The sequence below is a fragment of the Stegostoma tigrinum genome, chromosome 11 (assembly GCF_030684315.1).
Source record: "Stegostoma tigrinum isolate sSteTig4 chromosome 11, sSteTig4.hap1, whole genome shotgun sequence".
Lineage (NCBI taxonomy): Eukaryota > Metazoa > Chordata > Chondrichthyes > Orectolobiformes > Stegostomatidae > Stegostoma > Stegostoma tigrinum.
In genome coordinates, this window is record NC_081364.1 from 47483217 (window position 1) to 47496271 (window position 13055).

At 38.0% G+C, this 13055-nt stretch overlaps 1 protein-coding gene across 5 annotated transcripts in view; it reads left to right on the forward strand.

Annotated features, from left to right (window-relative positions):
- Window positions 1–13055, forward strand: part of adamts9 (ADAM metallopeptidase with thrombospondin type 1 motif, 9) — a 254369-nt gene that overhangs the window by 87215 nt on the left and 154099 nt on the right. For all 5 annotated transcript variants that reach the window (XR_007249201.2, XM_048547294.2, XM_059649931.1 and 2 more), the window contains exons 17-20: window positions 10615–10781; window positions 10878–11007; window positions 11174–11300; window positions 12516–12726. Coding sequence is in view for 4 of the 5 variants with exons in the window: in XM_048547294.2 (XP_048403251.2) it covers window positions 10615–10781; window positions 10878–11007; window positions 11174–11300; window positions 12516–12726 (635 nt within the window). In the remaining variant the exon portion in view is untranslated. The remainder of the gene's footprint in view (window positions 1–10614; window positions 10782–10877; window positions 11008–11173; window positions 11301–12515; window positions 12727–13055) is intronic.

Genomic DNA, 13055 nt, shown 5'->3' on the forward strand with positions numbered 1-13055 from the left:
GTTGGCAGTTTAGTCTGTATATACAGATGCTAGCAGGAGGCCTGATATGGAGAAACTATTTCTGATAGGTGGTAATCGGTTAACTGATCAAATGAAAAACTTGGCAGGAATTTCTAAATATGTTGGAGTGATAATCCAGAAGGCATTATTATGTGAAGTGCTTGAAACGATGGCATTGAGTGCTTATGGGAAGACTTGATGTCTACATTATGAAGAAGGAAATAGAGGGATATAGTGGTAACGTGGGCAGAGTTTAATTAACATGACAGACGTATACAGTATAAACATGTGGCACAAATCAGGGCCAGATGGTTCACTTCTGCATTCTATATTGTTTTTAACTAAGCCTTTCACTCAATGGAGTTGATAAAATATTTCACATACTTCCTAAATATTTCCTGTTCTCCAGAAACATTTTTACATTTTTACATGATAGAATTAGGTGTACTACATGTATTTTGAGCAGAACAAAACACTGAAAATATGAACATAAAATTAAAACAGTATTTATTACCATGGCAATTAGTTGTTTTTGCTGTTGTGCTCGATCTGCATCTGTTTGGAGAAATCAATGAAGAATGGGAATCTTATGGCTGATGCACGCCTACTTCTTAATTTAAATACTTTGAGCAGAAGTTTAATTTGGAGTTCGTGGATGTAGGGTTGCTTCATGCCAAGAGTTGTTGAAGAGCAAGAAACACCATGCCATTTTTACAATCTTGAAAGATTTGTGGGAGAATAGACATTATAAATATCAATAAATTTGATTTAGTATCTATGAAAACTGTTTGAAAGTGGCATTGTAGAGTCTTTTTGGTGCTCACTTTTTCTGGTTAATAAAGCTTTTACTAATCTACTAAAATAAAATTATGTATTTACTAAAGAAGAATACAGCCTTTGATTATAAAAAAAGGATGAATTAAGCTTTATGTAAGTAAACATTAAGCTAAAACCAGTGTTGATTGAAGATAGAGATGGAAATACATTTGAAATAGCCAAGTTTAAAGGTAGCATCAACATAGATGAGGATTTCTGCAGCACATGAGCTGAGACAGGGGTTGAGTCATGTTAAATCTCAGAATTGGTAGTAGTTTACAAAGTGCAACTTTGGTATATCATCAAAAACTCATCTTTGGGTGAAGTAGAACACCAAGACTGTGAACAGCATGGACAGCTCAAATAGTTACAAGAGAGAGGGATAGAGACAATGGTTGTGTCATTGTCTGTGGAATGGTGTTTGTGACATGGAGCAGGAGCAATGGCTTCATTTTTCCCAGCATGCAATTGTAGAAAATGCTAGCTCATCCAGTGCTGGGTGTCAGATTGCAGTCTGACCATTTAATCTCAGTGGATGAGTTGAAATGGTTGGTGGTGATATAGAACTGTGTGGTGTCTGTGTACGTGTGAAACTGACATGATACTGGATAATGATCATTGAAGGGGCAGCATACATAAATGCTTTGGAAACAGTGGCGGTAATGATTTGTGATTGAAAATACATTGCAAGTGATTCTTCAACTACACTAAGATAAGGATGATACCAGCTGCATAACAGTGAAGGAGCAATAAAGAGGGATGTATGATCAAACTTGCCTAGGGCTGCAGATGGTTTGAGAAGGAGAGGGATGCATTGTTTGCCTCTGTCACCATCCTATCGACTTCAGAAGTTCTATCCTATAGGAGCCAATTTGGAATGGCGACAGGGTGAAATCCTGATTGGAAGGATTCAGACATGGAGTTTACAAAGCATGAGGGCATTGCACAAAGGATGTTGAGAAGCACTATTCTAATCAAATTGTGTACTTAGGTTTTTAACTTGTAATGTTTTCAATTCTATCAAACTACACTGAATTTTATAAAGGGGAACATTAGTTTGCAGAGACTTGCTTAAGCATGCTTACTGTAGGGTTAAGGTTTGAAATATAAAGTCATGAGGGCAATGGAAACCTTCATTATTATCATTCTTAGATATCAGTAGTTTAGGAATTCACTTTGTTATCACACTTTACAGCCAGCTACTCAGCCAATCGGTTCACTTGTTTCTTAACTTTTTCTGTTAGTGCTTGTTAATGCAGAGGTATGTGTAATGAACTCCTGCTGTTTTATATTTAACTGTTAGATCAAGTACTTTTTTATTTTCCTTATCTTTGTGCACCAGTTAGTTTTGATGTTATCTGGAATTGTTTGTACCCCAGATAAAGTTGACCCTGTTTAAATGGCTTTATGAAATACATTATACTTTTTTTAACTTGTCGTCCCTCTCTAGAATGGCTTATTTCCTTCTCAAATGTAGATATTTCAAATTAGGCCAAATTCATTATATGCTGCAGGTACATTTGTTGATTTTTGAACTTGGATGTAATGCATGTGTCACTGGAAAATCTGACTGTGTGCAATGGAAAAGTAGTGGTTCAATGCATCTGATCAAAGACTTTTATTTTCCAAATTAGGAGGCCTTGTTTTTTTAAGAATGAAGACATGTTATAAAACTAACATCAGTCCAATATTTATGTGGAATCCACTTATTTTCATTGCTTAATAAAATCAGCAAAATTTGAAGTGAAAGTATGTTCAGAAAATTACCTGCATTTATTTAATGATGCAAAAGAAAATGTCTGCACATTTACTTGATGATATTGACTTAGTTTATTTTAACGTCTTTAGATTTCCTTATCATTTACATGTAATAAAAGTGTCCGCTCGAACTACTGAACAAAATGTTACGTTTAAAACTCATGTACACGGATGTATGCAGTGAACTTGCAGTATTCATAGAATATTAGATTTCTACTTCTATAATAAATATATTGCAGTTTATAACATGAGATCCAAGTACCACTGGCAAGGCTAGCATTTGTTGCCCATTTCCAAATGTCTGGTGTGAGTTGCCTTCTTGAGCCACTATTGTCCACTTAATGTCATTCAATCAGGAACAGAGTCCCAGGATTTTGACCCAGCAACATTGAAGGAATGGTGATTATAGTTCCAAGTAATAATCATGTCTGAATTTCAGGGAAGCTTTCAGGTGGTGGCATTCCCATGCATTTGTGATTTTGAACTACTCAGTGGTAGACTTCGCAGGTTTGGAAAGTGCTGTTGAAGAAAGCTTGGTGAGTTGCTGTGGTCCATTTTGTATCTGACATACACCGATGCCTCTATCAGTAGCGGAGGTAGAAAATATTTAAGGTAATGGATGGAGGTACTGCTCAACCTCCCAGCTTTGTTCTAGAAAGTGTTGAACGTCTTGAGCATTGTTGGAGCTGCACTCATAAAGGCATGTGTAGAATTTTTCATCAAACTTCTGGCTAGTACCTTGTAGATGGGGGAGAGGCTTTGAGAATACAGGAGGTGAGTAAGTCACTGTTTTCTCGACAAGGTTTAGATGGCTTTTCTAGCTTAGTTTCTAGACAGTAGTGACTTCAACAGTGTGCTTGGTTGGAATTCAGTTCTGGTAATGCTTTTGAATGTCAGTGGTAAATTTTTGGATTCTCCCTTGTTAGAGATGGTTTTTGCTTGGTGTGAGTATTTCTTGCCTGGTATAAGTATTTCTTACCATTTATCAGCCCAGGACAGAATATTATTCAAGCCTTGTTGAATGAAGGCACAAATACTTTTAGCCTGCAATGAGTCACAAAAGGTACTGAAAATTGTGTAACCATCAGTGAATTTCCCCATGTCTAAACTTGTGCTGGAAGGAAGATTTTTGATGAAACAGCCAAAGATGGTTGGGTCAATGACTCTGCTCTGAGGAGATCCTGCAGTGATTCCTGGAGCTAAAGTGATTGGCCTCCACAACCACCACCATGTTGCCATGTTGTGGGTATGATTCCAACCAGTGGAAAATTTCCTTCCTGAATCCAAATTGATTTGACTTTTGTTAGCGCTCCCAGGTGCTATACTTGGTCAAATGCTGCCCTGTTATCACATCCCCTCTGAAGGTCAACTGTTTTGTTCATATTCCAACAAAGATTGAAATGAGGCCAGGAGACAAATTAACCTGGTGGAACCCAAACTGAACATTAGTAAGCAAGAGAAAGTAGGAACTGCAGATGCTGGAGAATCTGAGATAACAAGGTGTAGAGCTGGATGAACACAGCAGGCCAAGCAGCATCAGAGGAGCAGGAAGGCTGATGTTTCAGAAGAAGGGTCTCGGCCCGAAACATCAGCCCTCCTGCTCCTCTGATGCTGCTTGGCCTGCTGTGTTCATCCAGCTCTACACCTTGCTATCTCATTAGTAAGCAAAATATTGCTTTGTAAATATCACTTACTATCATTATAGATGACACTTTCTCTCACTTTGTTGATCAAGAGTGAATTGATGGGGTGATAATGACTAGATAGGCTTTGTCCCCCTTTTGTGAACAGGGCATACCTGAGCAGTTTTCCACTTTGTTGGGTAGATGCCAATGTTAAATTTTCAACAATTTAATGAGAATTGTAGCTAGTTATGAGCACAAGATTGCTTCATGTCAACACAATGCTTTAAAATTGTATTATGGAAACTTGAAATTGTTATTATGAATCTGTTGAAGTTTGAGTGTCAGTCACTTAAGTAGTTACTAAATTACAATGCATGAAATGATTTATATGAAATTTCCATGTAGGAATTTGTAAGTATAATAAAGGAAACAAGTCTAATTAAGAAAATGGCAATTTGTGAAGAATAAAACAACCCTTTCTTTTCTGGGTCAAAATGCTGTAAAGTATAAAAGAAGCAATAACTGATGAGTTATGCAAGTCAAACATATTTTGTGAAAATGATCTCAAAGAAAAGCAAGCATTGAATAGGGCACAGTAGAGTATGCGGGAGAGGAAGCAAGACAATGGCGAAAGCAAGCAAACAGGAAACAAGCACTTTACAATTTGATCAAGGAAGACACTACTGGTGGTGATTCCTTCATTGACCCCGATTTTCCCAGACCATGTGACCCTATTTGATTCCATTGACAGTAATGATTGTCATTTTTGGAATTAGCATGGAAGAAGTCAGACGCTTAGAATTTAAAGTAATCTGGAAGAAAACAGGAGTCTACTCATTTGGTGATTCTATACTGCATCTGCGAGACCATGAGCTGTTTTGCTTATTTGAGATCACTCTTCCATGAGATCTTCCTTCCTGCCATTTTGTATGGGCAGCTGGTCAATGGGATTTCGATAAAATCTGAGTATTATAGTCAACTGGGACTAAAACTAATTATATCAGGTTGGTGATAATGGGAACTGCAGATGCTGGAGAATCCAAGATAACAAAGTGTGGAGCTGGATGAACACAGCAGGCCAACCAGCATCTTAGGAGCACAAAAGCTGACGTTTCGGGCCCGAAACATCAGCTTTTGTGCTCCTGAGATGCTGCTTGGCCTGCTGGGTTCATCCAGCTCCACACTTTGTTATCTATATCAGTTGGGTACCTGTCTTGTTTCTGCCCACCTTGCTCCATGCTGCCTGAAGTCAACTCCCAATTTAAACACCTGAATTTAAGATCATTGCTGTATTCAATAAATCAAACCAAAAAGACTAAATAACATTATAAAATTTGTATTAAATATTCAAATAATGGTTTTGTACACATAGGATCGGGAAATCATGTGAGTGAAGCAGTAATTTTATGCACATGGACAGTTGTACATCTTGTGCAACTAACACAGGATGCATTTGCACTGACCATGCATCTTATAGCTCTTACCCCTGTTTTTTTTTAGCCCTGACGAACTTTTGCACTGGGTTACAGGCTGCCATCCTTTGTGTGGGTGACATTGCTTTTTTAGTGCTCAAAGTCTTAAGTACTCAGTTACATGCTGCCACTGTCTTTAGTTCCACTGGCTTCCAGTTCTGGCACTGTTGCTGACTCTGTCACTATTTCTGTGGTCCTTGTCTCTGCCTCCATCACGCCCTGCATCTTGCCAATGTAATTGTACTGTCTTGCTGTATAGCTCTGGCTTGACATCTTTATCAATTGAAAGAATTTCACTTCCTCAAAGTAAAACTGACTAGCAATTTCATCAAGCCTTCATGCAGATCTGTACCCTGTTTTCTCTCAGCACAAATGGGAGGTGGCATTTTTAATGCCAAAAAAAATGCCATGTCATTTAACTCCCAACAAAAAAGATCCACAAACAGATAGTTTTGCATTCTGTAATCAAATTCTCCATGCCCGGGGAAAGGCCTTGTAAATGATCTTTGACAGGGATTCCACATTTTGCTGAAAATCTCCAAAGCAAAGAGGTTCCTTGGATTTCTGGACTCAAGACGAAAGAGCAGAAATAGACCATTCAGCCCATTGATTCTCCTCCACCACTCCAATGAGATCATGACTGATTTTATCATTCTCAACTCCATTTTCCTGCTTTTTCACCAGAACCTCTGATTCTCTAACTGATTAAGAACCTGTCTATCTCAGCTTTGAATGTACTTAATAACACAGTTGTACAGCCTTCTGCAATAATAAATTCCAGATATTCACAACCTTCTGAGAGAAGAAATTCCTCCTCATCTGTGTTTTAAATATGCAACTGCTTTTTTTTGAGATTATGCCCTCAGGCCCTAGACTCCACAACAAGGGAAAATAATCCTACTGCGTCTCTCCTGTCAAGCCCTCTGAGAATCACGTTTCAATGACGTTCCCTTTCATTCTTCTACATTTTAATAAGAACAACTTACTCAATTTCTCTTTGTAAGACAGTCCCTCTATACTTGTGATACACCCAGTGAACTGACTGCATGCCAGTATAGCTTTCCTTAGATAACGGGATCAAAACCATTCACAGTATTCCAGCTGTGGGCTGACTTGTGCCTTGTACAGTTTTAGCGGAACTTTCCTTTTTTATATACTCCATTCCCTGTGAAATAGAGACCAACATTCAGTTTGCCTTGTCTATTTCCTGCTGAATGTCTATACTAGTTTTTTTGTGATTTATGCAAGAGGACTTCCAAATTCTTATGTGCTGGAGCTTTCTGCAGACTTTCTAAATATTATGCAGCTTCTCTGTTCTTCTTGCCAAAGTGCATCATATCACATTTCTCCTCCGTTTTTACTGACTTGCTTAACCAGTCTATATCCTTCTGCAGGCTTTCTGGGTCATACTCATCAGTTGATTTCCTACCTACTTTTCTGTCATCCAGAAACTTGGCTATAGTGCCCTTCCTCATTCATATCACTAGCTACACTTTGCCATCTTTAAAATGCCCTCCTGATCCCCAGTCTCTGTCTTCTATTAGGTAGCCAGCCCCCAAATGCAAATCATCATTATCTGCAAAGGATAGGGATACAAACTTCCCATGGATACCAATAACACAGATCTGCACATACATCACACAAACTGCAAAGGATTTTAGATAACAAAGTGTGAAGCTGGATGAACACAGCAGGCCAAGCAGCATCTCAGGAGCACAAAAGCTAACGCTTCGGGCCTAGACCTTTCATCAAAGAGCAAAGGATTGTGATTGGTTTACTGAGGCACACTGGATGAGTCAATGGGAAACTATAAAGCTGAGGCCTGCAGCCAGCCTCACAAGTATGGGGATCCATGGGGTGGAAGTCAGTGAATTATGGGTGTTTACTCCATTCAATGCATTGGGTTCTTACTAAGTAGCATGACATGTGCCTTATCAATTTTATTTTTGAAATTCAAATACATTGTATCTACTGCTTTCCTTTTGTCTACCCACTTGTTATGTCCTCAGACAATTCTAATAAGTTAGTCAGTCCTGATTTCCCCTTCATGAAACCATGCTGACTCTGCTTGATCATATAATGCGTTTCTGAATGCTATTCTATTACATCCTTTGCAATGGACGCTAACATTTTCCCAGTGACAATGATAAATTTATAGTTACCTTTTCTTTGTCTCATTCCCTTTCTAAATAAAGGTAGAGAATCTTTGATATTGCAACAAATGTATGAAAGGGCTAGCTTCCCAGGCATTTGTTTGTCCAGTCCTGTGTAAGATCTTTGTTGGGTGAGAGAAGTAATTCAGACTGAAGTGATTCAAAAAGCGCTACACAATTCTTCAAAATCCATCTGTTAAATAAACTGGTGTCACATCCTTGATTATCCTTGACCACAAGTGAAGCCCATTGAGGCAGCTATTTCATTCTATATGAATTACCTGAAGCTGCTCATTCATTTTGATTCCACCTGCTTGTGCAACTGGGATTCTCCATCTTGGCTTAATTCAGGATAAAAGTGGAAAGCATCATGGGTTACCAGTTTCTTGCTCAACAGCAGCAAAGAGCGAGTTCTTCTGTTTCGTTGCTAATGGTGTAAGCTTTCAAGAATTTCTCAGGGTCTGGATTTTCTGCTCCCCCACTAGCAGGTTAGAGGCTGGTGTCATGTCAAACCTAGCAGGTGTCCCTCTCCCCAACAACGCTAAAATGTCTGAATGGTTACATGAAGCAAAGGAGGTGACAAGTGGCTGGCCGACTTGTGGGCCTACTGAAGCCCTATTTCACCCTGACTGGTATTTTGCTTATGGTGGAGAGAGGCCCATACCAAGCAGAAAACCCATCACCATTAACTACACAACAGGCTTTGGGTCAGATTTACCTCCATTGGAGACCTCACCAAAGCCTTTTCATGTCTCACCTTCACTGTAGCCTCTTGAACTGGATCTCTCATGCCTCAAATCACTTCCCACTTCCCCATTTACTATTCCCCTTGGCACCCAGTTCCGGACTTGTCTACCTGCCCTGGATCCTCAACATTAGACACTGGAAAGCGAGGACTTGCATCTACGGTGGGGATGGAAGTTTCATCTCAAGGCAATTAATGCTGCTCACATTAGTCAACCTTGTGCAGCAGCCATTAGGATTGTGGTAAGTTCTCCACCAAACTTTTAGACAGTAGCTCCAGGAAGACAAACTGGAGACTGGAGGAACACAGTAAGCAAGGCAGCACCTGGGGAAAGGAGAAGCCAATGTTTTGGGTATTGCCCTTCTTCAGGAAGTACTGAAAAAGTGTAGTACCTGAAATGTTGACTTCTCCTATCATCCAGATGCCACCTGACCTGCTGTGGTCTTCCAGCCTCCTGTTTCTCAACCTTGGATTCTGGTATCTGAGTTTTTTTTTGTCTCTAAATTGATCCAGGAACCCTTTCAAATTCTGTAATATTCAAGTGAAATATTCTGTAATGCTTTTGTTGAAAAATGTTATGATCCAACTATATTTTTGAGAAGAGAAAACAAAAACAAATTAGGGCCAGGACACTGACATCAGTCCCCTGCCAGACTGCATTTTCTTCTCTTACTTTGTTGGAAAGCAAATAGAAGAACTTCATGGATTTTCTTGCAAAGTTTAATAAAGTTAAACACGACATTACATTCATTTATTGTTTAGATCATTATAAATCCATTTATTTTCACAGATTCATCCCTGTAGGGCAATCATCAAAGCAATTTACTACCTATACTCATCTTGTTTGCTCATTTAGCCAATACATTTAAATTAAAATTTGCTATAAAAATCTATAAAGTGCCATAGTCTCAACTGTACTAGATCATAAATCACATTGTATAACATTGAAAGAGAATGACTGTGGAGCAATAGCTCCAGTATTTAACAAATCTGAGTGTTCAGTTTTCACCCAGGTTTGAACATAACAGAATCAATGATATTATTTGAGCCCATTTGTAATTTGTAAGCGCAGGAATTTTATTAGTCAACCAACATGCAATGTTTTTAGTTAATCAAATGACCTGGTTATTCTGATAAGTGATAAAACTAAACAAATAAACACAGTAAGCCTACTTATTGGAAAATAATCATCTAAACAAAACATGTGATAAACATGAACAATCAATGTGGATTTAAGTATAACAGTATAAAAGCATCCATTTTACAGTTTTAGTTATAAAATGTAATAACTTGTTATGGTAAGCACAGTAACAATTATTGAGCAGTTTGAGGGGAATGTGACATGCCATCATTATTACTAAAGGTGTAAAGCTCTGAGTTTTTTCCCTCTCTTCCTTGAACTTGTTGGCTGAAGTGATGTTCGTGACTTGAACAAATACATTCAGGTTATAAAGTCCAGGAACATTTGCTTCCTTTCTGTTCAGAAGTGGCTTACTTCATTGTGTAACAACCTTAACTTTGTGCACTGTTAAAATCATTGTGTTCAAATGTTATAGCTTCTTCAGCTTCCTCAGACACAATTATCACTATTAGGACAAACATTATACCTTCTTCCTGCACATCAGTAGTTCTATTTCTGTTTCTCTTTTATTGTTTAGATGAAAGAGATTTAATTATATAGCAATGAATGAAATGGTAGGGTTCAAACTTAGGAAATTAGCTGAAAAATCACATTAGTGTGAAGTTGTGTGATGTGTTACTGATTCACAGGAAACTGCTTTCTAGGGCAAAGCTTTAAATTCCCACAGGACTTGTTAGTGATTTGCCCCTTCTTTAATCAAGGTTGAATGTGTAGGTGGGAAATAGCAGTCAGGAAGCTACTTAATTATATCTCACGTTTCCATACATTACAAAACTGAGGAGCTTGTGAAAATTTGTATAAAATGCATCAAGCTCATATATCAACATAGTATTTATGGAGTTTTGAGATCATTTGTAAGTTTTATGTACAGACATTTGTATTCTCATTGCATTCCATTTTGCAGCTTTGGCTAACAGTCAAGAAGAATTCCTTTTAAATGGAGATTTTGTGGTCAGCATGTTTAAAAGGGAAATTAAAGTTAGAGGAGCTGTAATTGAGTATAGTGGCTCTGATAACGGAGTGGAAAGAATCAACTGTACTGATCGGATCGAGGAAGAACTGATAGTTCAGGTAAATCAACGTACATGGTTAAATTCTGTGTATTATATTGTCTTTTGCTATACACTTTCACAAATAATTGAACAGTTTGTTTTTGTTATATTCAAGGTTTTGTCTGTTGGAAATCTATACAATCCTGATGTGCGTTACTCATTCAACATTCCTATTGAAGATAAAGTACAACGATTTTTTTGGGATCAGTTTGGTCCTTGGCAAGATTGCAACAGACTTTGTCAAGGTAAAGCACATTGTAATTCACTCTTAAATAATCAAAACATTTGTTCCAAATTGCACAGTTTGTTGCTAGTTTATAGCTTTGAATTATGTTCCAGGAGATAATTTTAACTTATTTGCTGTTCTCCCAATTCATCATTGTTCTCTAACATGACAACTTATTTCACCAGGCGAAAGGAAGAGAAAACCTATTTGTACCAGAGAAAGTGATCGGCTGGTAGTCTCTGATCAGAGATGTGATCAAATTCCACAGCCAGCTCCATTAACTGAATCATGCAACACAGACTGTGAAGTACGGTGTGTACATTTCAAGAATTGTCTTCCTCTCAAAATTATTTTCATGGTGATTAAGAGATGACTTCTAATTTTCCTTAATAAAATAATATTAACACTATGTATGTCCTACTTACTCACTCATGGGATGTAAACATCACTGGCTATATCTGCCCATTAATTGGTCTACTGCAGTCCTCAGTATGTCTAAGGGAGGGCAGGTTGGCTGATACTCTACCCACCAGCTCTGTTGTAGAGGACTGCTCCAGTCTAAGCATGCAACTGGTTGGCTAGCCACAAGTGGGCAGGGTTTAAAATTCTTGCATGAATTCAGTTTCCACATCTTGCTGATGACACCCCTTCTCCAGATTTCTCTACTAATCTGAGTTGTCGAATTGCTTGTTCAACATTCACTTTCATATGGGCTGTCATTTTCATATTCGGCGCAATATTTATACTCTCACCACTAGCCCTCCAAGAGTCCACGTTTCCTTGCACTTTGCAGTTTTTTCTTGCAGCTGTCATGAAATGAATCTTCTCTAAAACAGATAAAAATCTTATGAAAATTCTCAAATCACCGTCTTGACTTGTTAATTGTGCCTAAATGTAGACAGGCAATGTTTGTCAAGATGACTAGAATCCCCAGCACACTTGACATTTAAAATGGAATTGTAAATGTCTGGTAGGAAATGTAGCTATCAGTGTCTATTCTTACCAAAGAAATGAAATGATATTGGTTGTCAGGACTCCGGGGAGGACAAATAACATGTTTTAAAAGTTTAATTCGAAAAATGGTGTCTCCAGAATGAGGCATACCCTCCATCCCACCCCTCTCCTCCTGGATGCTTTGCCTTGATTCTGTGCTGAAGTCTCTGAATAGGACCTCAACTAACTGTCGGCTGCTAAGCAGATGAGCTGCCCCTCAGCGCTCATTGAAAATCACTTTCATGTGTGCTGTATCTAAAAATAAGAATTATCATTTAAAACACAGTGTACAGTTTTAGCGATAGATAAATATTGTAGGCATTTGTTTCCATCAGTTGCAATTGTGCAAAAAATAATAAACAATGTACCGTACAGCAGATAGCCAAAGTAGTTTTAAAGATTTTTAGATGATCTCTTATGTCACTTGTCAGGTGGGACTTGAACCCACTGCGCAACATAAGTACATAACCAATTCAGTTCCAGCCTGGACGGTTCCAAGCTAATTAATGTATTATGCTGTTTGCTCTCAAACAGATGGCATATTGCCAGAAAAAGTGAATGCACAGCCCAATGTGGACCTGGCTATCGAACTTTGGATATTTACTGTGCAAAATATAGTAGATTGGAAGGAAAGACTGAAAAAATAGATGAAACATACTGCAGCTATCAACCAAAGCCAGATAATAAGGAAGTGTGTCATGGAGATTGCAATGTAGGAGGGTGGCAATATTCATCATGGTCAGAGGTAAGCTACTTCCTGAAATGCACTGAATAAAGAATAGCTATAATGATTCCATAATAATTTGATGGAAAATATAATTACATTTAATCTTTTGACATAATAGACACTGGAAACTGCATTTTGATGGAGAGCCATGTTTCCAATAATGTTCCAGAACATTTTGACTTAGTTTTCTAACACCCATGGGCAGATAATTTATCTCAAACATGTCATTGAGTTTCTCTTATTTGATAATTTCATTAATCGAAATTGCCATCCCAGTTCTCATTATTCAAAGGAAAGCAAGTTGTGCACTTTTCGTAAGTCTATTGCTCTATAAAGAAATTAAATTT